Source organism: Elgaria multicarinata, chromosome 7 (genome assembly GCF_023053635.1).
Source record: "Elgaria multicarinata webbii isolate HBS135686 ecotype San Diego chromosome 7, rElgMul1.1.pri, whole genome shotgun sequence".
Taxonomy (NCBI): domain Eukaryota; kingdom Metazoa; phylum Chordata; class Lepidosauria; order Squamata; family Anguidae; genus Elgaria; species Elgaria multicarinata.
In genome coordinates, this window is record NC_086177.1 from 4,624,432 (window position 1) to 4,648,034 (window position 23,603).

Sequence of the window (23,603 nt, forward strand, 5' to 3'; positions counted from 1 at the left end):
TGGGGCTTGAATAACATAGACACTTTGGTCTGTCTCACAGGTGTGTCTCGCCCTATATCTTGGTTCCAACAGTGGCTGGCCAGATGCTGAAAATGGGATGCCCACAAGCAGAGCCTGAAGGCAACAGCTCTCCCTCCTGCTTGCGCCTCAGCAGTTCGTGTTCACAGAGACTTGGAGGTTCCAGTTAACTATCAGGGCTAAGAGCCATTGATAGATCGAGCAATCTGAATGTGTTTAATACACGTTTAAAGCCATCTAAGCCAGTGACCACCATTCCTTGGGGCAGCAAATTCCATAACTTAATTATGTATTGTGCATTCCGAATTTATTGGCAATCAATGTCATTGGGCGACCTCATTCAGAAGACACCTCAAACCATGGCTTTAACCAGGGTGAATAAGGCTTTTTGCCTTATTCACTGTGGTTAGAGCTGTGTTTTAAGGTGTCTTCTGAACAGGGCCAATGTTGTACATGATGCTATCATATCACAGACTCTCATCCCAGGAGCACTGCCCGTTTTTGTGGTATGATGTATTTTCAGCTATGCAGTTTGATCCTTCAGGCTGCTGTGGATGCGGGCTACATCTGACTCTAGTTATACCGTATAGCCAGTATCTCAGCCATATTTGCAAAATGATTTGTTAGGGCTCAGCAGAGTAGCGTAGATACAGCACTCAACAATTCAGTCATCTGTGGTCTGTATTCAGTGGCTCCAAGTATGTATGGCTTTGGGAGATTCACACTTAAGAACGTAAGAGGTGTTGTGTTGGATCAAACCAAAGCCCTCTCTAGACCAGCTTTCTGATCACACAGTGGCCAATCAGATCCCTATTGGGAGATCACAAAAAGGACATGAATGCAAGAGCAGCACCTGCTCCTCATCAGCTGGTATTTTGAGGTATACTCTGATAATAGAGGTAATACATAGCCAATAATAGCCAACCTTACCCTCCCTTAATTTGTCTAATCTCCCTTTAAAGCCATCCAAATTGGTGGCTGCCACTACAGCTTGTGGTAGCGAATTCCATAGTTTAACATTGTGGGAAGAAGAAGTACTTCTTTTTATCTTTCCTGAATTTCCTACCAATCAGCTTCATGGAATTACTCCGGAGTCTAGTATCAATCTACTTTCTCACTTTCAGCATAATTTTATTTATTTATTTATTTATTTATTTATTATTTAGTATATTTATATACCGCTCCTCATTGAAAAAATTTCGGAGCGGTGTACAAGGTAAAATGAAAATAAATATATCTCTGTCATGCCTTCCCCCGCACACCACTTCCTCGCCTTTTTTCTAAGCTAAAAAATCCCAGATATCACAAGAGGCATTGGAGGTTGATGGAATTGTGAAAAGGACCCACGAACTTTCATGAATGAACAGTCATGAGTGCACCCTACGCTTCGTGTAGAGATGCTCAGTATCCATGCAACAGCCTTCAGGATGAGGTCAAACTTCTCATTTAGTAAAGATGTAAATGATTGCAGTAGTAAACGTGGCTGTGGTTAGGGCCACCCAAAAATATTTGGAAGACTCCTTAGGTATGTAGACATATATATGTTTGTACAATAAAAGAAAACATTTAAGCACCACTCAGTGGCAGTGGTGCCTTTGAATCTCAGGCAGAGAAGGTCTTTCACATCACCTTCTGCCATTTAGCACAGTTAGGAAATGTCTTGAGAGGGTCTGGTTGGAAAAGAGAAAAGAGAAACCTCTTTTCTCTTTCCCACCTCTTAAAACTCTGCCTCCCATCTCTCTTCCCGTCCTGAACAGGCTACAAGACGCCTTTGCTAGGCTGGATCCCTGAAGAGTAGCACTCATGGAGTTTGCTCAGGTCCCTCACAAGGAATAATCCGCCATTTTAAAAGTCACCAAAAATGCAGTAATAAACCTCAATTGCATGCTAAAGCTAGGGTGACCATATGAAAAGGAGGACAGGGCTCCTGTATCTTTAACAGTTGCATAGAAAAGGGAATTTAAGCAGGTGGCATTTGTGTATATGGAGAACCTGGTGAAATTCCCTCTTCGTCACAACAGTTAAAGCTGCAGGAGCTATACTAGAGTGACCAGATTTAAGAAGGGCAGGGCACCTGCAGCCTAAACTGTTGTGATGAAGAGGGGATTTCACCAGGTTCTCCATATATACAAATGACACCTGCTGAAATTCCCTTTTCAATACTACTGTTAAAGATACAGGAGCCCTGACCTCCTTTTCATATGGTCACCCTAGCTAAAGCTGTGCCATCTGGTGAAACGTATGGGAGGGAACTGGCAAAAACAAGGTGGCAGGGAGCATGTGCATTTATTTTGCCTGTTGTAAAGCAAGGAAAGACTACAGAAGAGATAGCTATGGTAAGGCTGCAGGATTTTCACTTAATGTGGAGAAGCCCACTTTTTGCTAGGCCTCATTGCAGGCTGAACTGAAAGGATTACTGGATCCAGATGGCATTTTCTAGGCCTGAGGTTCCTCGGCCCACCTTAAACAAAAACATTTGCAGTTTTCTCCACTGTGGGTAGTTTGTGCATTCGGATTTGTTAGGAAAAACATGCACCCATATTGATATAGTTTCTTGTGCTGAGCTGTTGAAAGTCACCAGACAGAGCTTTGAATTAATCCTCTTTATTAACAGGTTCATTATCATTATTATTTATTTGTACATGATTCTTAGTGCATCCTTTCAAAAAAAAACTATCAAACTGTACAAAAAACAAAGAGATTAAAAAAGGGGGGGGTGGCAAAACAGGGTGGTAGCTTCTTAGTGGTAAGAAACATGGAAACTCAATCATTTATAAATTCTCAAAAGCTGCAAGAATCCAAACAAATATCTTTATTATCTTTAAAAAGCTGCAAAAATATAAATTGTAAATTACTGTAATTAGCAGCTACAAGATCCTTTAAAACTGGAACTTGATTCACTGTGAACATGTCTAGAAAAGAAGATGAAAATGAATCAATCAGTAAATAAAGTGCTGGAGGCCTTGAAAATGCAGCGGAATCACTTTTACCACAGCAAGAAATGAACAGAAGCACAACATCCCATTTAGTGAGTATATTGATGCTTACAGCAAAATGGAGCATGTTCAGCTACCTTCGATCAGCAGCTCAGTTTCCCACCCACCCCATGCATGTAGCTTAGCTTGCAGTTGCTCGGACGCCCATGAAGCAGAAGCAGAAGGAACGAGCACAAGAGAAGCAGCAATGAGTTGGCTATTTACGGCGGTGGAGTGTATACCAATAGCAGAGCCTGTATTGCAGCAAAGCCAGATGGGATTTTATTACAAAACAGAAAAAAGAAATATTATTTCAGCTTCTACATTTTCAAAAACATTACTTAGCATTGCTAAGATCCCTGTATAATAAAGTTATCATCTTCCTGCTAGAGTTTTGGGCTATGTTACCCTTACAAGGTTATATACTGGACACTGAGTTTTAAAACTGTATCTACGTTTTGGCAGTAGGGCAGGTAATGCACGTACTGGGATGCATGTACCACTTATTGAGCTCTCGTGATAGCAGTCATTTGACTCAAGATATACACTGTCCATCTCGGAACCTGTTATCGTTGCAACGTGTAGAAATTCTGTCCATTGACGTTGTCCTAATGTTACTTGTACATTGTAAGGGCTGTGGTACAACAGTCCCACTAACCGTTGCTAAAAATAAAGAAACAGGTTTGGCTGTGTCTCCATGTTGCCAAGGTACTGTAAGAACTGCCCAATGGAAAATCCAGATGTTCACAAGGAAAAGCAGCTGGCAAAAGATCACCCCAGCCCTTGAATGGATTTTTTTTCCTTTTATTGCATGCACAATAAGGAACGTCAACAGTGATAACCAATGTGGACAGTCTGTGATCCGGAAACACTTAAAGCACCAGGAGAGAAATAGTGTAAACTAAAGCTTCTTTGAATTCTTTCTGCTGTAGTATTTGTCTCATGTACTTAATGTACATCTGAGAGATCATTGTGCTCTTACGTTGCAGCTGAGGTGGACCAGCAATCACTTACTGGTTACCTGCATTTATTGGTTACCTGGCGTATCCTGCTCTATAAGGTCCTTTCCTGCTTTGCTGTTTACAACAGGCAGCTGTCCTTGGCTTATGGAAGGGCTGGAATATGTTTTCCTCAAGGAAATGTCTTCAGTCTCCATTGTGAAGAGGTTAGCTTCAATTTTTTCCAGGTCATCTGTCGCGGTCTTTATCTTCACACACAGGAGGTTGATGTATGTCTCATAGCGGCTTTTCTGTGTGGGATGATGAAACAGAACAAAAAGCCTGAGAACTAAGAATAACCATAGCAAAAGATAGGAGCAAATACTGGAGATTTCTCTTTGCGACTAGAGAGAAAAAAAGAAAATCCATCATCTGCACACAAGGGAAAGATGTGCTAAACTCTTTTGAGATCTGTCAACAAATGGGCCTTGAAAAGTATCGTTGTGGAAAGAAAGGAAGTATGTTCTTGCTGTGTTACACAGCAAACTATGCAGACACTTTCACACTCTGCAAGGGTGTTGTTTCTAATTGTGTGTCAGAAAAAAGAGACTCATATTCTTAGGATGCAAAATGTTTATTTCGAGGAAGCATGAAGTGTTTCAACCTGTTCTTTATTCTAAGGCCTTCCTCAGGGGGTTGTTAGAAGGAAATGGCTGAAGAATGTCTTCTGGCAAAAAAGGTTGTTGTCATAGATTACAATTCTTTCGCTAGAAGAAATTCTGCAGACATTTCCTTCTATCAACCCCCTGAGGAAGGCCCTAGAATAAAGGACAGAGCAAAGAGCAGCGGGTTTCCAGAAAAAACAACAACATAGGATTTGGAGAATTCTGCCAGGTCCCATCCTGTGAGCTGGCTGAGCATGGCCAGGGGAATTGCGCACTTTCTAGAGGGCGCGGAAAGTGCGCTTTGCTGCCCCACCATTCCAATCTGGGCCTTACAGACCCTGTTAAGGCAGCCTTTAAGGCCCCCAATTAGCACTGGGGGAGGGGAAGGAGTAACACACAATTTCCCCAATGCTGAGGAAATGATGTATTTGCTCTCTCCACTCGGTGGGGGGAAATACTGGGGGAAATCACACATTTCTCACCACCACCACCAATGGGGCCCTTAAAGGCCCTGTTAATGCCCCCATTGGTGGAGGGGAGAGAAACACACAATTTCTCCAAGGCTGGGGAAAATGTGTATTTCCTCTAATGACATTGTGTGTTTTCCCCTTCTGTGTTAATAGGGTGGAAAGGAGAAAGGGGCCACCGTGATCCGAAAGTCAGGATGGACCTGTGCCCTAGCATTCTTGAAGGTTCAGGAGCACTCAGGCACAGGCCCCTCCTAGCGCCAGGCGGCTCTGCCTGGGCTCATAAGAGCTGGATGCAAGGGCATCTGCTGTCCTTGCAGGCCAAGGCGGATATTCACACCAATGCTAAGTAAAATTTTGCATCCTGAGAACGTGTTTCTTTTCTTTCTGATCTGCCATGGATGCTTACCTTCTTCTGGTTTTGGTTTCTAATTGTGTCCCACATTCCTCCGATTATTTATTTATTTATTTATTTTATGAAGAATTTTACCCTACCCTTCAGGCACATGAAAAACACCATAAAATAACATAAAACCAAAGTAAAAAAAAAGCAAATCTATTAAACAGCATAAAAAGAATTTCCATTTAGAACAGATAGTAAATATTGAATTATGGAATAATATAACATACATAGCGAGATGGATTTAATATATAGCAATCAGTTAAATACATATGAAGGAAGTGAAAATGTCCTGAATAGTCAAAATCACACTAGTTTGAATAAGTGAAGATGTTATATACACCAAATGTGAGAACAGCATTGTTAGTTCATAATTTGACAAATGTTTAGATAACAGTAATAGCACATAGCAATATTATCATAGAATCATAGAATCATAGAATAGCAGAGTTGGAAGGGGCCTACAAGGCCATCGAGTCCAACCCCCTGCTCAATATTACTTTCAAATGTATAAATAACTGCTGGTATCCTATTAAAAAAACATTATGAGAAGTTGGCACAAGATCTTAGCCACTCACACATGGTTTTGGTGTCGGAGAAAATAAATATGCAGGTCTGGCTTTCCAAGGTCGTTACTGTGTGATACAAAACACCTCGAAAACTGTATAACTACCTTATGACAATTCTCCACACTGGAAATCTAAGAAATGCCCTTGGCACTGTCATGTGTGCGTTCCTGACCTCCAGAGCAGATTACTGTAAAGAGCGCTCTAGGCCCTTGAAGACGACTTAGAAAGTACTGTTGTTTCAGGCAATCGTTATTTTTAAAGAAGCAGCAGCAGCAGCTAATCTTAAAATCAGTTTAAATGGGTCTAAATGTATTTGTGGATCTTCAGAATAAATGTTTCCTTTTCAGAGATTACTCAGACACAAAGTTAACTAAGAGTACAATCCTAGCCCTCAGATCCACTGGCTAGAGGGGGTTAGGATGGTGCAGCGGTGCTGTTGGGGACGAACGCCATGATGGAGGGCACATTGGCGCTGTGCTTTCAGTTATGCCCAGGGAAAGCTCCATGGGTCTAAATCCAGCCAGCAGCAGATCTAGCCAGCAGAAGGCCCTGGAATGGGGTGTTCTGAAATCAGGGTGTCTTTGGATCCACTGGATCAGAATCATCCCATTTTTCCTTCATAGAATCATAGAATAGCAGAGTTGGAAGGGGCCTACAAGGCCATCGAGTCCAACCCCCTGCTCAATGCAGGAATCCACCCTAAAGCATCCCCACAGATGGTTGTCCAGCTGCCTCTTGAAGGCCTCTGGTGTGGGAGAGCCCACAACCTCCCCAGGCAACTGATTCCATTGTCGTACTGCTCTAACAGTCAGGAAGTTTTTCCTGATGTCCAGCTGGAATCTGGCTTCCTTTAACTTGAGCCCGTTATTCCGTGTCCTGCACTCTGGGAGGATCGAGAAGAGATCCTGGCCCTCCTCTGTGTGACAACCTTTTAAGTATTTGAAGAGTGCGATCCTGTCTCCACTCAATCTTCTCTTCTCCAGGCTAAAGATGCCCAGTTCTTTCAATCTCTCTTCATAGGGCTTTGTTTCCAGACCCCTGATCATCCTGGTTGCCCTCCTCTGAACACGCTCCAGCTTGTCTGCGTCCTTCTTGAATTGTGGAGCCCAGAACTGGATGCAATACTCTAGATGAGGCCTAACCAGGGACGAATAAAGAGGAACCAGGACCTCACGTGATTTGGAAGCTATACTTCTATTAATGCAGCCCAAAATAGCATTTGCCTTTCTTGCAGCCATATCGCACTGTTGGCTCATATTCAGCTTGTGATCTACAACAATTCCAAGATCCTTCTCGTTTGTAGTATTGCTGAGCCAAGTATCCCACATCTTGTAACTGTGCCTTTGGTTTCTATTTCCTAGATGTAGAACTTGGCATTTATCCAGTGAATTTTTAGAATGTTTTTTAGGATGTTTTAATGTTTTAAAGATGTTTTAATCATGTATGGTATGTTTTTAATCAGTTTTTAATGTGTATTTTATATCATGTTTTTATACTGTTTGTTTTATATACTTTGAATAGTTTTAGTTTTTGTGAACCACCCAGGGAGCTTCAGCTGTTGGGCGGTATAAAAATACAATAAATAAATAAAACTAAATAAAAGTGAGTGAATAAGTTCCAATCTGCACGTGAGTCCAGGAGGTGTGGATCAGAACTGGCCATATCAAAAGTGCTTTGGATCATCGTCAATGGCCTCTTTTGAACCAAACAAAACTAAACAGCAAAAGAGAACAAAGACAAAAATGCTCAAGATCAGAAAATCCAGAAAAGCATAACGGAAGTACAACTTCAAGATCAAACACAGTGACTGTGACCAACACAGGCCACAGCTAGACCTAAGGTTTATCCTGGGATAGGGTGACCAACTGTCAGGATTTCCCCGGATTTGTCCTGGTTTTTGTTCTTTCCATGGTGTCAGGGGGGATTTTCTATAATTTTCAATAATGTCCTGGAATGACACACCTTCCCCTTTAAGGCTGCCATTAGCATGGCAGGGGGGAATGACATGCTTTCTAGAGGCACATCATTCCCCCACCCCGAGCTCCAATTGAGGTCTTAAAGGGGAAAGTGGGTCATTCGTGGTCATTATAGAAAAGGCCCCAATTGGAGTGGATGGTGGTGGTGCAGAATGAAATCCTTTCCCCTCCTCCACTCCAATCGGGTTCTTTAAGGTGGCTGGGGAATAACATACTTTCTGCAGGACTCAGAAAGCTGCTTCCCCACACACACACTAGGTGTCCTCTTTTTTGGTTTCCCAAATATGGTCACCCTATCCTGGGATCATCCAGGGTTCGCCCCTGCCTGAGCACTGGATTCGCTGTGTGTTACCTAGAAGAACAGGTCTGACCCCTGGATGATCCAGGGATAAACTTTAGGTCTAGCTATGGCCACAGTGTGCTCCTGTGTTGTGAAGGAATCTTATGCTCAACCACAGTACTGTAAATACTTCACTGCATGTAGAGAATGACCTTGTTTATCTCAACAGCTTGAGAACTTCCCAAACATCATGTGCTCAATTTGATAGAGCCAAATTTATAGCATTTTACTGGCAAAAGCTACCTGAGAGACATGCAATAAAGATTTTGACAATGCCACTTCAGATATGAGTCATTTCACCGAAGTATTTAATTCTTCCATGGGAATTGGGCCTTTGCATTATGGCGGAGGGACACAGAGGTTTAGAGATTTACTTGGTGGAATTTCATTCATTTCTGAAACCGGGAAATTCTATTTTAAATAAATAATACAATGGAAAGAGATCATGAGACTATGTTTCCTCAGTTGTTGTATGTGTTATTTTATGCATGCCCAACCACACTCTTCAGCTTGATCAATTCCTATTTTTGACCTATAGATTGTTGGTTAGCTGGAAGATAGAAGAAACCTCACCTCAAATATTAAGTAATGTTCTTTCAGACGATATTCTTCAGCCTCTTTTGACTTGAGACCTTTCACTATTGGATGTAGCTTATGCTCAGTTAACTCATCTGCAATCTGTCTCATTTTATTCTCGTGAGACTGCAACTGTTCCTCCTGGTGGGTGGAGAGAGAAAGATGTGAGCTCTTCAGACATACCGACCACAAAAGACATTTATTTTATTTATTTTATTTTATTTATTACATTTCTATACCGCCCAATAGCAGGAGCTCTCTGGGCGGTTCACAAAAATTAAAAACATTCAAAGTATTTACTAGATTTCAGCCGTGGCACTTTTCCTGGCGACGTACATTTGGGACTAGGTCCACATTTCCTAAACTTCTGTATCTCACAGTTTTTTATTCACAAATTCACATGACATGTAGCCACCAAAGCATTTGAAGAGGGCAGTCCCAGTGTCAGTAGGCATCTTGGGGCTCCACCAAAGCCCAACAGCATTTATGTCTGCCCTGGACCCCGCCCCAGCCTAGGTATGCCACCATTTAATTTCCCAGAATGCCCTGGAGTGAAACTATGGCCACAGCTAGACCTAATGTTTATCCTGGGATCATCCAGGGTTTGCCCCTGCCTGAGCACTGGATCCCCTGTGTGTCACCTAGATGAACAGGTTTGACCCCTGGACGATCCAGGGATAAACCTTAGGTCTAGCTATGGCCTATGTTGAGAAATTAAAATGCCAGCTCCCAGACACTCTTGGAGCTGCGGCCACCACTACCAGGTATGTCCATATAGGACCCACCAGAGGGCACTTTGCCGTCACACATTGAACCAGCCCTGGAAAAAGCTGATTAGCATCATTTTGGAGCATGTTTACATAGAGCTATTCATTATTATTATTATTATTATTATTATTGGCTTCTTTTTGCTAGAAATGACCTTTTCGGAGGAACATTGGATTATGATTTAATGTTTCATTTGAAACAATGTGTACCGTTGGGAGTTCCACCACCGGGCATAGTTAAGGCACACATTTCATAGAATCATAGGATAGTAGAGTTCAAGGGGCCTCTAAGGCCATCGAGTCCAACCTCCTGCTCAATGCAGGAATCCACCCTAAAGCATCCCTGACAGATGGTTGTTCATATATCCCGAGAGGGTCCCTTTCAAATCGTACCGACTACCAAATTGACATTTCCAGCAAATTTATTTACTATTTATTTATTTATTACATTTTTATACCGCCCAATAGCCGAAGCTCTCTGGGCGGTTCACAAAAATTAAAACCATGATAAAACAACCAACAGGTTAAAAGCACAAATACAAAATACAGTATAAAAAGCACAACCAGGATAAAACCACGCAGCAAAATTGATATAAGATTAAAATACAGAGTTAAAACAGTAAAATTTAAATTTAAGTTAAAATTAAGTCTTAAAATACTGAGTGAATAAAAGGTCTTCAGCTGACGACGAAAGGAGTGAAGAAAGCCCTCCACCTAGTAGCCACCTGCCTCACTTCCTTTGGCAGGGGCTCACAGAGAAGGGCCCCTGTAGATGATCTTAAGGTCCAGGTAGGTATATATGGGAGGAGGCGTTCCTTCAAATAACCTGGCCCCAAACCGTTTAGGGCTTTAAATGTCAATACCAGCACTCAAATAAATCACCCATGGTGTTCTGTGCCATTTCATAAATGTACAGGGTTTGCATTCAAAATCTGCCGGCTTTCTTTATCAATTCAATTTATGAATTGAAAGCCGACTGTTCCCATTGCTGAGATACGGAGCATCATCATTCTGGCGTACATAATATTATATCATTTATCCAGTCTACAGACAATTTTATTTATCTATAACATTATTTTTGAAGGGCTGAAAATTTAATTTAAAACTTAAAACAATTTAGCAACTTTATTACAAATCACAATTAAGAACAGGGTAAAAGCAATATTTAAAAACAGAGAGCAGAACTAATACATCAAAAATAACTTGAAAGCCATGAAAAAAAATGGTTTTGACAGCCTGCTTAAAATTAAGCGAAGAAACAGCCTCCTTAGGAAGAGAGTTCCACAACTAGGGTGTCACCGTGGAGAAGGCTCTGTCCCATGTTCCCTCACCAACCTAGCTTCTGTTGGTGGTGGGACATACAGAAGAGCCTATAGGTAGGTTCATGTGGGAGGAGCTGGTCTTTTAGATATCCTAGTCACAACCCATTTATAGATAAGGACCAGCACCTTGAATTGTATCCAGAAACAAATTGTCGGCCAGGTTACATCTTGATGAGATGTATGCCCTGGGGTGGATTTGGAGTTGTGGCAGGTCATTGAGCAGGGGGTTGGACTCGATGGCCTTGTAAGTCCCTTCGAACTCTGCTATTCTATGATTCTATGATGCAGCTGCCATCCTGAAGCCATCCAGGGGCAAACCCCCGAAACTCCATTTAAAAAAAGTTACCCTGACTGTTTTTGCTATGGAGGCGTGTCACAGCTGATAGCGACCCCTGATTGGTCACCATCGGCTGGACAGGGAAGGGGGTGGACCTCCAGGAGTTCTGAGTCAGGAAAGCCAGGTCAGGGAGCTGCATGTCCCTCTCTTCCTCCCCCTCCAGCTGCCCCGTTCCTTTCCACCCCTTTTTAATTTTTTTTATACAGAGAAATAGTTTTTTAAAAAATGGTGTGGTGTTTTTTCACAAAAAAATCACTTTTTTGTGATTTTTTTTATTTACAGATAATTAAAAAAAAAAAACAGGATGGGGAGAGAAATAGGGCAGCCAGAGGAGGGTCAGGGAGGAGAGCCGGTTCAGGTACCATGCATTCCTCTCTTCCTCGCTCTCTGTCTGCCTCGTTCCTCCCCCACCCCACCCCATGCTCAGCACAGTAGTGGTGGCAGCAGCAACTCTGCACTCTCGCTCCTTCCTGTGCAGATGCCAGGAAGGAGCACAAATGCAGGAGTCAGAGGCCTCGCAGTGTCAATGCTGCGGCGTCAAGAAGGGGCCCCGATGAAGTTTAAGGAAGAATGATATAATGTGCCCAACAAAATGTATTCCAGAAAGCAATCTGGTTGCTGTTTTTTGCACTAGCTGGACGCACTTCAAGGGCAGTTGCACACAAAGTGCATTGTAGTATATAAACAGGAAATGTTTAAGATGTGGATCACTGTGGCCAGCTACAGCTTCTCCAGGAAGAGGTGCAACTGTCGCAAAGGCACTCCTGGCTGCAACAACCACTTGACCCTCCAAGCGCAATGCCAAGATCAGAAGCACCCCAAGTGGCAAACCTGATTTTTCAGAGGCAGTGCAATTCCATCCAGAACAGGGCTGTACCCCCAATACCTTATTCAGTTATCTACTGGCCAAGAGGACTTCCATCTTATCTGAATTGAGCCCATATTTCTTAACCCACATCCAATCCGCCACAGCATTCAGACAACAGTTCAGGACTTCACATCCTCCTTGACAAAGAGAGATAGCGCCAGGCATCATTAGCACTGTGATGAGCCACAACTCCAAAACTCAGGATGACCTCTCCCAGCAGCTTCATGTAGAAAAACAAAGGGGATCAAGCAGAGCTCAAAGTACCTTATTACCGCATGGCCATGGGGATGGGCAGTAGTCTTTCAACACCATCTGAGTGGTCAGCCAGCTAAGCTCAGAACCACTATAAAACAGTGAACTGGAACATAGGCACCTGCCAGACTGGTAGCATATAAGCTACATGCCTCCCACTTTTATCCCAAACTAGATAAATGTGGCAGATAGGTCAAAGAGGATGAGAACATTTAATCCCAGCTTCTGAGGATGCATGGTTCTCAATTAATACACTAAACACACAAAGAAATGAAGAAAGCAAGTCGGGGCAAGACAAATTCTGACGTGTGCCTCACATCTATTATACCGTATTTCTTCGATTGTAAGACACCATTGATTGTAAGATGCACACTAATTTCAGTACCACCAACAGAAAAAAAAACCTAAGACACAACCGCAATTCTAAGACGCACCTCGTTTTTAGAGATGTTTATATGGAGTAAAAAGTGTGTCTTAGAATCGAATAAATAGGGTAGTATTGTATCCTATTGGCTGGTTTCCTGCTCTTCCTCTTCCTAAACACACACACATACACACACTTCTTTACCTGACAGAGCTTTGTTGTTGAAGATGGCAAGAGAGGACGGCAGAATTTCTTCATGGAGCAGATAGCAGCTGGAAATGCAGGGGCAGAAAAAATGGCAGCCACCAAATTTATTCTCAGGATCCAGGACAACATTTCTCCTTTGCTTCTATGAAAAGCAGGCAGAATTGGAGGTGGGATAATCAGAGACAAGAAAGAAAGAAAGAAAGAAAGAAAGAAAGAAAGAAAGAAAGAAAGAAAGGCTACGCTGCTTCACTCATGCAAATAAATCTTATTTATTTATGAGTGTTTGTGAACCAGTTACATCTAAACATTTCCAAATGGTGTTCACAAATTACAGAAACATGCAAATAAAGACTAATACATTGAATATACCATATCTACATAACTTGGCAGGCTACACTATCATAAAGAGACAGGCCTTCAATATTGGCCCTAAGATAAAAAGTGCTGGTGTAGGTCTAATGTCAGGGGGAAGATTATTCCACATGGTGGGTGTACTCTTTTGCTCCTCTCCTCTCTAATATCCTTCTTCCCCAGTCCACTTACTTTTCTCTCTCTCAACTCACCTGTCCACATCAGAAAGAAAAAGATTAAATCTCTTTTGTTCTCTAGGAGCTGATTAAGATAAAATATGTGAAGGGGAGGTGCTGTAGGGAAGGAAGAAAATCTGGAGTGGATTTCTTCAGGAGAGAGGGAGAGACTATTGCTCCTAAGCTTTTAATCATGGAAGATAAGGCTATATATTACCTCCAGTATGAGAGGCAATAGACCACAGAGGCAATATGCCAGTTGCTAGGAAATATTTGCAGGAAGGTGGTGTTGGACTCATGTTCTGCTTCTGGGCTTCCCATAGGCATCTGACTGGCTACTGTGTGAACAAAATGCCAGACAAGACAGGACTTTGGCCTGATCTACCCCAGCTCTTATGTTCTTAACCCTGGTTTTGAAAACAGATGCTTGCTGGAGCTTGTCAGTCACAGAAGTAGAGGCATTACTTAAAGATACCTGCAGGGGACTCAGGCCTTTGGGGAACAATGCCATCTCCTTAATTCCAGGAGCATGCTATCACTTGGTGTGTGGAAAGGGAAAGGCACTTTCCATGTGTTCAGAGGCACTTTTAATATATTCTGGCAGGCTAGTAAAAATAACTTTTGGCTGCTGTAAGCCTTGACATAATTTGTAAACCCATGAAAAGTGGGATCGACTATTTTGGATAGTTAATGACACCTACTCCTTCTTCCAAAGAACTCGGAGTGGCTTACTCAGTGTACCATCCAGGAAGCTTGTAGAGTCAGACTTCCTTAGCTTGCATAGTAGAACGATCATGTTTCTTCAGATCATAAGGAACTACAATGCTAATTAAGCAGTAATGTCCTGTATTCCAATGCTGTCTTTAATAATTAAACAATATGAGAAAATACTCATGCTTATCATGTGATTGAAAGATGCCCCTTGATACGGCGAATGTGAAGACTGTCCACAATTTGCCAAGTTAAAATAATAATAATAATAATAATAATAATAATAATAATAATAATAATAATAATCCTGTATGGATTCTGCTGTGTTACTTACGGGGCTTGGAAGAGAAACACTCTCCAGTCTGCCGTCTTCAGTTTCAGCACATTGGATTTTTTGCTATAATCAGAGGCTTTTGTGGCTAAGGCATGGTGAATGCGAATAGCATGCTTTAGATCTACTTCAGAAAGATCTTTGTCAGGTTTGTATTCATCCTGTGAAGGAGAAGAGAGATAAGGATAATAACTAAGATACAATCATGCTGAAAGGGATTCAGTAAGCTTCCAAAACTGTACCTGGCAGATGTTTATCCAGTTTTCCTTAAAATATACACACACTTCAATGAAGAAGAAAATAATAATAATAATAATAATAATAATAATAATAATAATAATAATAATAATGAATTAAAAGATTGAAGATAAAAGAGAATCATCAGAGGACATTGACAAATAGGCAATACAAGTTGTATGGGAAAGGGTTAAAGAAACAGGGGCTTGGATCCAAAGAACCATGAACAGAATGAGTCCATTTGTTAGCACTGTTCTATGAAATATTGAACTAGTACTAGCAGAAAGCTTTGTGTAATGAAGTAGCATCGTGAGAGTAGCATCGTGATGCAGGAGGTGCTATATAGGTTTGGTGCAATTAGACATGTGATGTGTGGAAATAGAGAGCGGCCTTGTGTTATAGAAAGCCAGTGGAGCGTTGCAGAGCAAAAAGAGAGAGGGTCATATATTGCAGAATTAGGTTTTTTCAAATAATAATAATAAACAACACAATGATAACAACAATAGCCAAAAATTGCAGATGGTGGCAATGGGGGAAGGGAAAAGAAAAACGATTCATATCATGAAACGTATCGATATACAGTAATCATTACTCATAGGGAAAAGAAAAAGAAAAAAAGATAAAAAAGCAAGGTGGGGGAGGAAAAGGATTAACACCAACATTTCAAATACAGGTATTAATATAAGCAGTCCATATATCTAAATAAACATCCATATGACTTTGGAAGTGGTAAGAGAAATGCTCAAATGTAGCAAGAGCAGTAATAAGAACTTCCATCCATTCAGCTTTGGGTGCTGGACGTTTTGCCTTCCAAGCTTGAAGCACAAGTCTCTTTGCAACTGCAAAGGCTCTCAGTATCCACTTTTGCTGTCCATCCATCCATTCTCACATCACAGGGATGTAGTTTAAAAGCACGAGCACATCCGCTATTATCACCAATTTTTCAAGAAGAAAGTTTTATACAAACAATGGCTCCCAACCAAAAAGAAGCCACAACAGCACACGCCCACGTCATGTGCCTTGATGAGGCGTTGCCCCTGTTACGTCACCAGCATCTGGCAGCGCCAGCCAGCTGCTTCTTAGCAAGCCTCCATGTGTCCAATATACAAGAAACATCCATTTTTGTTGAATCAGTTTCAATTTTACAGCTATGGAAATAGTACATATGGAAGCTGAGGCCACTTCCCACGGATTAAACTGTATAGGGCATGCCAATTCTTCATTCCATTCATCTCTGACTTTCCAAAGATCTAGTTTGCTACATTCCAGAAGACTTTTATAGACAGCGACTGTAGGCTTAGCTTTCTTTAAGGAATCAATTAATTCCTTCAACAGTGTAGGAGGCGCTGAAGCCCTCATCGCTGCTGGGCCATATATAAATTCCAACAAATGCTGAAGCTGAATATACTGCCAACTAGTACTAGATGATAAACGGTACCTAATCAGCGATACTGAAAATGGTAGGAATTCATCATCCTACTCTATTAGATGATCTAAAGTATAAATTCCACTCTCAACTCCTCCACATAAAAGGTCATTTCTCTATTTTCAAAACTGGATTCTCCTATAAGTATAGTCCCGCTCTATAGGATGCAACATATGCCATGCATCAAATCTAACTCAGGCCGGATCTACACTAGTCTTATAACGTTGCTAGTGTCCCTTTTTAATGTGGTTCTCTGTATCGGTTCTCTGTATCACGGGGCACACTAGTGTTACTTACGTTTAGCTGCAACAGTATTTCAGGGCACACTGTTCAATTCTTTCCGTTCTTCCTCTTCTCTGAGAGTAAGCAGAGCTGCTCGGTTTGCTCCACCCACTTCCTAGCCAGCAGTGCATAGTCATAAGCACACACAAACCTTCTCTCAAAACATCTTCATACAAGTCTCTGGAAATAGCCTGAATGCATAGGAGCCAGCCACTTTGCTAAAACTAAGATGGGCTGGGTCTGGTCAGGGTTTGGATGGGTGACCAAATTGAAAAGTTTTAGCAGCGCAGAAGGGGAGGCCTGTTTTTGGCAGCCCCAGCTGTTGGGATTATTTCAAACACACCATTTAAGCCCCGCTGGTTAGAGTTTTGGACTGGTAGCAGAGACCCTTATTAATTTTCCTGCACGGAGCTACAGTGATCCTTTGCTTACCAGGAAGTGATTTGAACGCTCCTCAGCTCCTTTGCAAAGAGGGGGGAAATGTTTTTTAAAAATCATAAAAAATCAACGGATGACCCAATTCCATTCAAATTTGGTATGCTTAAAACTCTCCCTAATATCTATTACTGTGCCAATTTTGGTGTCTTCATCTTTAAAGCTTACGCAGATGAAAGCATTTGTTTAAAATCCTGCTCCTGCGCCCACAACAGCGGCTCGGAATTAGGGCAAATCTTTTGCAAAAGGAGCACAATTAAGGCAGGATGCATGGGAGTACTTCACAATAAAAGCAGATTTTAAGGTGGAAAACTTCTGAATCCTTTGCACGCAATTGTCAGTGATTGCACAGTATAACGCTGGTGTGATAAAGCTCCAACTGCTGTAGCAGATAAGATAGATAGATAAGATAGAAAACGGGGTGAAGGAAGGAGAACAGGAAGTGGGTGGAGCAAACCCAGCAGCTCTGCTACTCTCAGGGAAGAGGGAGAGGAAAATTACATTACGCGCTACAACTAAGCAACAAGAAAGGGGGACAACGAAATAGAACCAGTAAGTACAACTCATTTACAAGGTTAGAGATACAGGGTCACGTGACGCTTTGCGTCACAGTAACCCATTCAAAACATTAGAATAGCATCAGTGTAGATTCCCACTCACACATATAGGCCTTCAGGCCGTAGCTAGACCCAAGGTTTATCCCAGGATTGTCCTGGGGTCAAACCTGTTCATCTAAGTGCCACACAGGGCATCCAGCGCTCAGGCAGGGACGAACCCGGGAGGATCCTGGGATAAACCTTAGGTCTAGCTACGGCCTCAGTGTTGAAAGGGTTGCCAATTGAAACTTGTGAGGATTACTCCTAAAAGAACATAAGAAGAGCCATGCTGGGTCCGACCCAGGGCTCATCTAGTCCAGCACTCTATTCACACAGTGGCCATCCAGGGACCACAAGCAGGACATGGAGCAAGAGCACCCCCACCCCCATCTTCCCCAGCAACTGGTGTATATAGGCTTACTGCCTCTGATACTGGATGTAGTAATTGGATACAGAATCTCATTAAAATCCCAACCAATTATCAAATGATCATAAGTAATAGTAGGGGGACCTACTAGAACCAGGATGGTTAGGGGTCTGGAAACAAAGCCCTATGAAGAGAGACTGAAAGAACTGGACATGTTTAGCCTGCAGAAGAGAAGATTGAGGGGAGACATGAGAGCCCTCTTCAAATACTTAAAAGGTTGTCCCACAGAGGAGGGCCAGGATCTCTTCTCGATCCTCCCAGAGTGCAGGACATGGAATAAGGGACTCAAGTTAAAGGAAGCCAGATTCCAGCTGAACATCAGGAAAAACTTCGACTGTTAGAGCAGTACAACAATGGAATCAGTTACCTAGGGAGGTTGTGGGCTCTCCCACACTAGAGGCCTTCAAGAGGCGGCTGGACAAGCATCTGTCGGGGATGCTTTAGGGTGGATTCCTGCATTGAGCAGGGGGTTGGATTCGATGGCCTTGTAGGCCCCTTCCAACTCTGCTATTCTATGATTCTATGATTCTAAGAGGGACCTGGCAGGCCACTCCCATTTTCGAAGACACTCTCCGCCACCTGCTAACTTGTCCCTTTCCACCAAGGCCACCAGCAGCAGCCATTCCAGCCGTGGGAGGTGGGAGTGGGAAGAAGGGTCATTCCAGCAGCCTGGATGAAAGATTCCCCCACCCTCTCCTGTCTTCCCTCCCCATTCTGTTTTCCTTGTGTGTCTTTTTAGACCTTAAGCCTGCAGGCAAAGATGTTATTGTTTTATTGATTATATTTATTTATTATTTATTAATTTATTTATTATTTATTATTTATTTATTGCTTTTACATACCACCCCATAGCCGAAGCTCTCTGGGTGGTTTACAAATATCTGCCCCTGAAAGACAAGTGGGAGATGGAAAGGGCAGAGCAGTGAATCATGCAGAGACATAGCAGCAGCCTCCAGTGTAGCTGGGTTTTTGGCGTTCATAGGCCATTTAAAAAAAAAATACACCACAGCTTTTGTGTGTTCAGTGGCCTTGCATGGCACAGTAGGGTGCCGTTGCTCAGGTTGGGCATTAGTGAGTGCTGGGTGTCCACTCTTTCCAATAAGTGGAGGTCGACTTTCGTAGAATGTGAGTGCATTTTAAGATCTTGAAGTGTTATTGTGAGCCTACCAAGTTAAGTGCTAGAGGGAGAGTTGCAAGATCCTTGACTTTACCCTTCACCCCCAGTCCTGAACTCCCTGGCTGGTCTAAGGAAACCCTAGCATCAGTTACTTTGTAGAATGAAAAACAACAACCGTCCTAGCTCAAGACTATTTATATGCCATTCTGTATCTGTAGAAGCACTAAAAATGTCATGAACATAGCAGCTCTGGCTATTATATGTCACTCCAGGACCTTTTTGGCTGTGGAATGGGATCCAAATACTTTAAAGGAATAAATATGGTGAGGGGTTTTGTCCCTTGGAGAAAGGGGGAATGGGATAGCAGGGCAGAAACGACTCAGGGCTCTCAGCCAAATTCACGGCGGCAGAGCACCTGTTCACAAGAGGCGCTGGCCACCCTGACTGTGCTCACAGGAGTCTGCGCAGGAGTGCTTGCCTGGCCCCGGCATCTGCCCACCACAGATGGTCACAGAAATCCACCCAAGGAGCAAAGTTGCCAGTATTTCCAGAAAATGTCACCAGAGCAGGGGCACCAACTTTGCACGATTCTTGCTCTGAACAATTCTTACGACAGGTGTGGCCCTGCAAATGTTGATGGACTCAACTCTCATCAGCTCCCACTATTGCCAATGATCAGGGTTGATGGAAGTTGCGGTCCAAAAATATCTGACGAGCCACAGGTTGCCAACTCTCATTTAAAGTATTGCTTAATCTATTTTTATTTACTGCATTACACGGTTGTTAGCCGTGATGCTGATAGGAAACCTCCACGTTCAGAGGTGACGTGCCTGTGAACAGCAGCGGCTAGGAGTATTCAACAGAGCGGCCTGTTGCCTTTTCATCCTCCAGAGGCAGCAGTTCACTGGCCACTGCTGAAAACGGCATGCTAGGCTAGATGGCCCCCTTCAGTCTGATACAAGAGGGCTCTTTCTACTTTGCATCCTTCCCATCAGTCCCAGAACAAACCTACAGCACCCTAAAACAGAGTGGCTGATCATTTTACCTTTTGCAAATACAAGATGGTTCCTTTAAGTACAGCGTAAAATTTCTTCCACCCTCTTCGTCCTCGGGGAGCTGAAAAAATGTAGGTAAATATTACTGTGACACAATACAGGAGAAATACTATTTGCATCTTCATCCGTGAAAGAAAATAACTAAGGTAATAAAGTGGGGCAGTTATCAACACAGCTTCTCTGCAGGGAATGGCTCCATCTACCCTTGCTTTCCTCCCTGGCTGTGATGGGCAAGGAAGGGAGGGCAGGAAGGGAAGGTCTCTTGGCATGTGAGGGGACAGGAGTTTAGTCTTCTTCCCCTTCACCTCCATGCAAGATAATGAATGAGAACCCATTCCTGGTTCATGGCAGGAACTGGCAAGAACTAAAAAAAAATCACTACCTCATCACTATCTCTGCAAAAGATGCAGAGATAGGGATGAGAACAGGTAAAGATGGGAGAAGAATGGTGTCTACTCCATACACACACTACTATGACAAGGGGCTTCTTTAGATTACGGGGAAATTGCGTTGCCTTACCAGGGCTTTGCTTCCTGCTTCTCTTGTGCAGTTGTAATGGGCTGCATTAAACAGGCAGAAAGGGGTGACCATGTGATCTATAATGGCAAACTTCTTCACCTCATAGCCTTGAATGGAACAGCACCCTCTAGTAGGTGCTTTGTAGCACAACTTCTGCTGCACACAGTAGGAAATTCTGTGATATTTCAGGAGAATCAGGATATCCAGGGTTTTTTTTAAGAATGGGATTACTGGGCGAAGGTGCGGGAGACCTATAGGAGGCTCACATCATTATCAAAAAGGCCTGCAAACGTCAGTGAGTGGCCAGTCATGAATGTGACTTATTTTGCTCATGTGAAGTACCCAATAATAAGTAATCTCTTCAGCCTCTCAAATCTTATGAGCCTCGTGTGGCGCAGAGTGGTAAGCGGCAGTTACTGCAGCCGAAACTCTCCCCACGGCCTGAGTTCGATCCCAGTGGAAGCTGGTTCTCAGGCAGAAGGCTCTGGTCGACTCAGCCTTCCATCCTTCTGAGGTCGGTAAAATGAGTACCCAGCTAGCTGGGGGAAAGATAATTGCGACTGCGGAAGGCAATGGCAAACCACCCTGCTACAAAGTCTGCCAAGGAAACTTGAACCGCCCAGAGAGCTTCGTCTATTGGGTGGTATAAAAATGTAATAAATAAATAAATAAATAAATAAATAAATAAGAAAACGTCAGCGAACGCAGGCATCCCTCTAGGAGTCAGCAATGACTCAAGCGCTTGCATGAGAGGTTCCTTTCCTTTTCTTCCTCTCAGTTCTCATTCCTGCTCGCATGATTATCAGATTCAAGACTGAGTAGGGTAAAGTCAGCCCAGCCACCAAGAAAAAAGAAAAAGGTAAACTGGGAGGGATGGGAGGGAGCATTCTGGGGCTGGGGGGAAGAGGGGCAAGAGGGGAGAGAGGGGAAGTGTTTTGCCTGTGCAGTGTGCATGCGCTGGAGCAGGAAACTGTGGGTTCAAAAGAATGGTTTTGTATTTTGGAACTTAGACACCATCTTATACTTAGGTTCTTAGACAAGTTACTTTTCTTTTAGCCTCACCAGTTTGCCTTCTTGGAAATAGGTGTTTAGTGAGTGGTGACCATGGCAGCCACTTAGTGAACTGGCCACTTCCCCCCATGGCAGCCATTCTGTGAGAGCGCCGACAACACTCTCTTGAAATTCCAAATGTGCCCATCAGCCCAAAAAGACTGGGGATGGAGAATGGGAGGTGTCTACAGGGAACCACAGCCCGTCTTTGTTGTAAGCGTAGATTGCTTTGTTCTTGTTTTATCCATCTGGTCACCAAATAAAATTAGTTAAGCCTTTATACTTTCTCCAGGGTTAGCTGAACAGTAAGGAACCATGTAACAGAATCCAAATGTTACCAGAATAGTGTGGGAGGAAGCTACGCCAATAATGTAAACAGGGATAACTTTCATTCCTGTAAAACAGGAAGGACGATGTAGCCCGGTCCTATTTGCAGTGCTAGTTGTTAATGCCCCACTGAAGGACCAGGCTCCCCCTGGGGACATATGGTTTCAGCAGCCTCTGTGCCGCTCCCCTGGGCATCCCTTGCCCTCCCTCCCCTGACATCACTACCTACTTCTCTTCCCATCCATGTCTGCATGGGTTTTCCGTGTGAGGATGCCATGCTTGTAGGTAACTGCATTCTGGGCCTGAGGAACATCCAGGAAAGGATTACTGCCGTCAACAATCCTTGTCATTTTCTTGGCACCGGCACCAAATTTATCATCCACCAGTTCTGACAATGACTTCCTCAGTTCATCTTCATCACTTGGAAATAAAGCAATGTAAATTTAAAAATTAAACAGAGTTATACTGAAAAGTAAAAAAAAGAAAAAAAAAGTTCTTCGAAAATGCTGCGTGTGCTCAGCAGGGAGTCACTAGGAAGTGGCCCTAATAGCTGTTGCTGTAAAGATGTCAATTTGACTTGGGAAATTTCTCCTGCCTCACAGCAGAGGTTTTTCTGCAGGCAGCCTCCAAGAGCGGTCCTTGTGGAAATGGATGGTGATCTCGCTGCTTTCGTTTGCACACTGGTTGCCTTTCAAGACTGCACCCAGAAAAAAACTACTGCTGGGGAGCAAAAGCCAAACCGTCCTGCAGGGAATTCTATAGGTAAGGGAGTTCCCTGTGTATAGATGTGTGTGGTGGTGGGGGGGCCTTTTGCCCTCCAGCAGTTCTTCTGGGTGCAATCTGAGAAAGCAGCCCCTGTGGCCACCAGCATCTCAATCTATTTCAAAGGAGCTGCAGGCAGCACAGCTGGTTGCCATGAATCAAAATTCCTGGAAGCCATGTTTGAAGCCAACAGGGCCTGTCCTGTGTCCATGGGAGTTCTCCATTACCACCACCACCATCCCACCACCACATCTTCCTCTTTTCGCTTGGGGATGGGAGAACAAGTTGGACAGGAAGAGTACTTGGAAGAACACTCAAAAAACCTCTCTGAGTTTCTTAAGCATTCAGCTGGAACATTCAGCCTGATTTCATTTTTAGGATGAATTAGAGGAGGCTTGCATAGCTCTAATTTCAAAGATACCCTAAATCTCCAGTGATCTCACTCAAACTAAGCATTGTAGTGTTGTCCCTGGAATTTCTTATCACTTGGGGAAAATGTGCAACGCTATTGTAAATTTACCTTGGTATCTCAGTTATTTTTTTTAATAATGGCATATTTCACAATGGAATAGGCTTCAGCCTTATCTTTAATAATTTATAGGCTTTCTGGCACAAGGTGGCCTAGAAATTCTACATATAAAAATAAAATAAATGTTGCCATCAAAAGCTTTTCTGTAATATTGCTGTGGCTCTGTGGACATCTATAACATTATCTTCAGCTTGAGAGCTTTCCCAGGCCCCTTTTAGATAGTACAGATGT

General features: G+C 43.0%; 1 protein-coding gene across 1 annotated transcript in view; it reads right to left on the reverse strand.

Moving 5' to 3' along the window:
- Positions 1-3,664: 3,664 nt before the first annotated feature.
- The window catches only part of PSD2 (pleckstrin and Sec7 domain containing 2), a 75,664-nt gene continuing 55,725 nt past the window's right edge, over positions 3,665-23,603 (reverse strand). Inside the window, exons 10-15 of the mRNA XM_063130163.1 lie at positions 22,311-22,501; positions 20,176-20,246; positions 14,614-14,771; positions 13,039-13,183; positions 8,922-9,065; positions 3,665-4,242 (exon numbers count right to left, since the gene is read on the reverse strand). Of these exons, the coding sequence (XP_062986233.1) occupies positions 4,021-4,242; positions 8,922-9,065; positions 13,039-13,183; positions 14,614-14,771; positions 20,176-20,246; positions 22,311-22,501 (931 nt within the window). The 3' untranslated portion in view covers positions 3,665-4,020. The remainder of the gene's footprint in view (positions 4,243-8,921; positions 9,066-13,038; positions 13,184-14,613; positions 14,772-20,175; positions 20,247-22,310; positions 22,502-23,603) is intronic.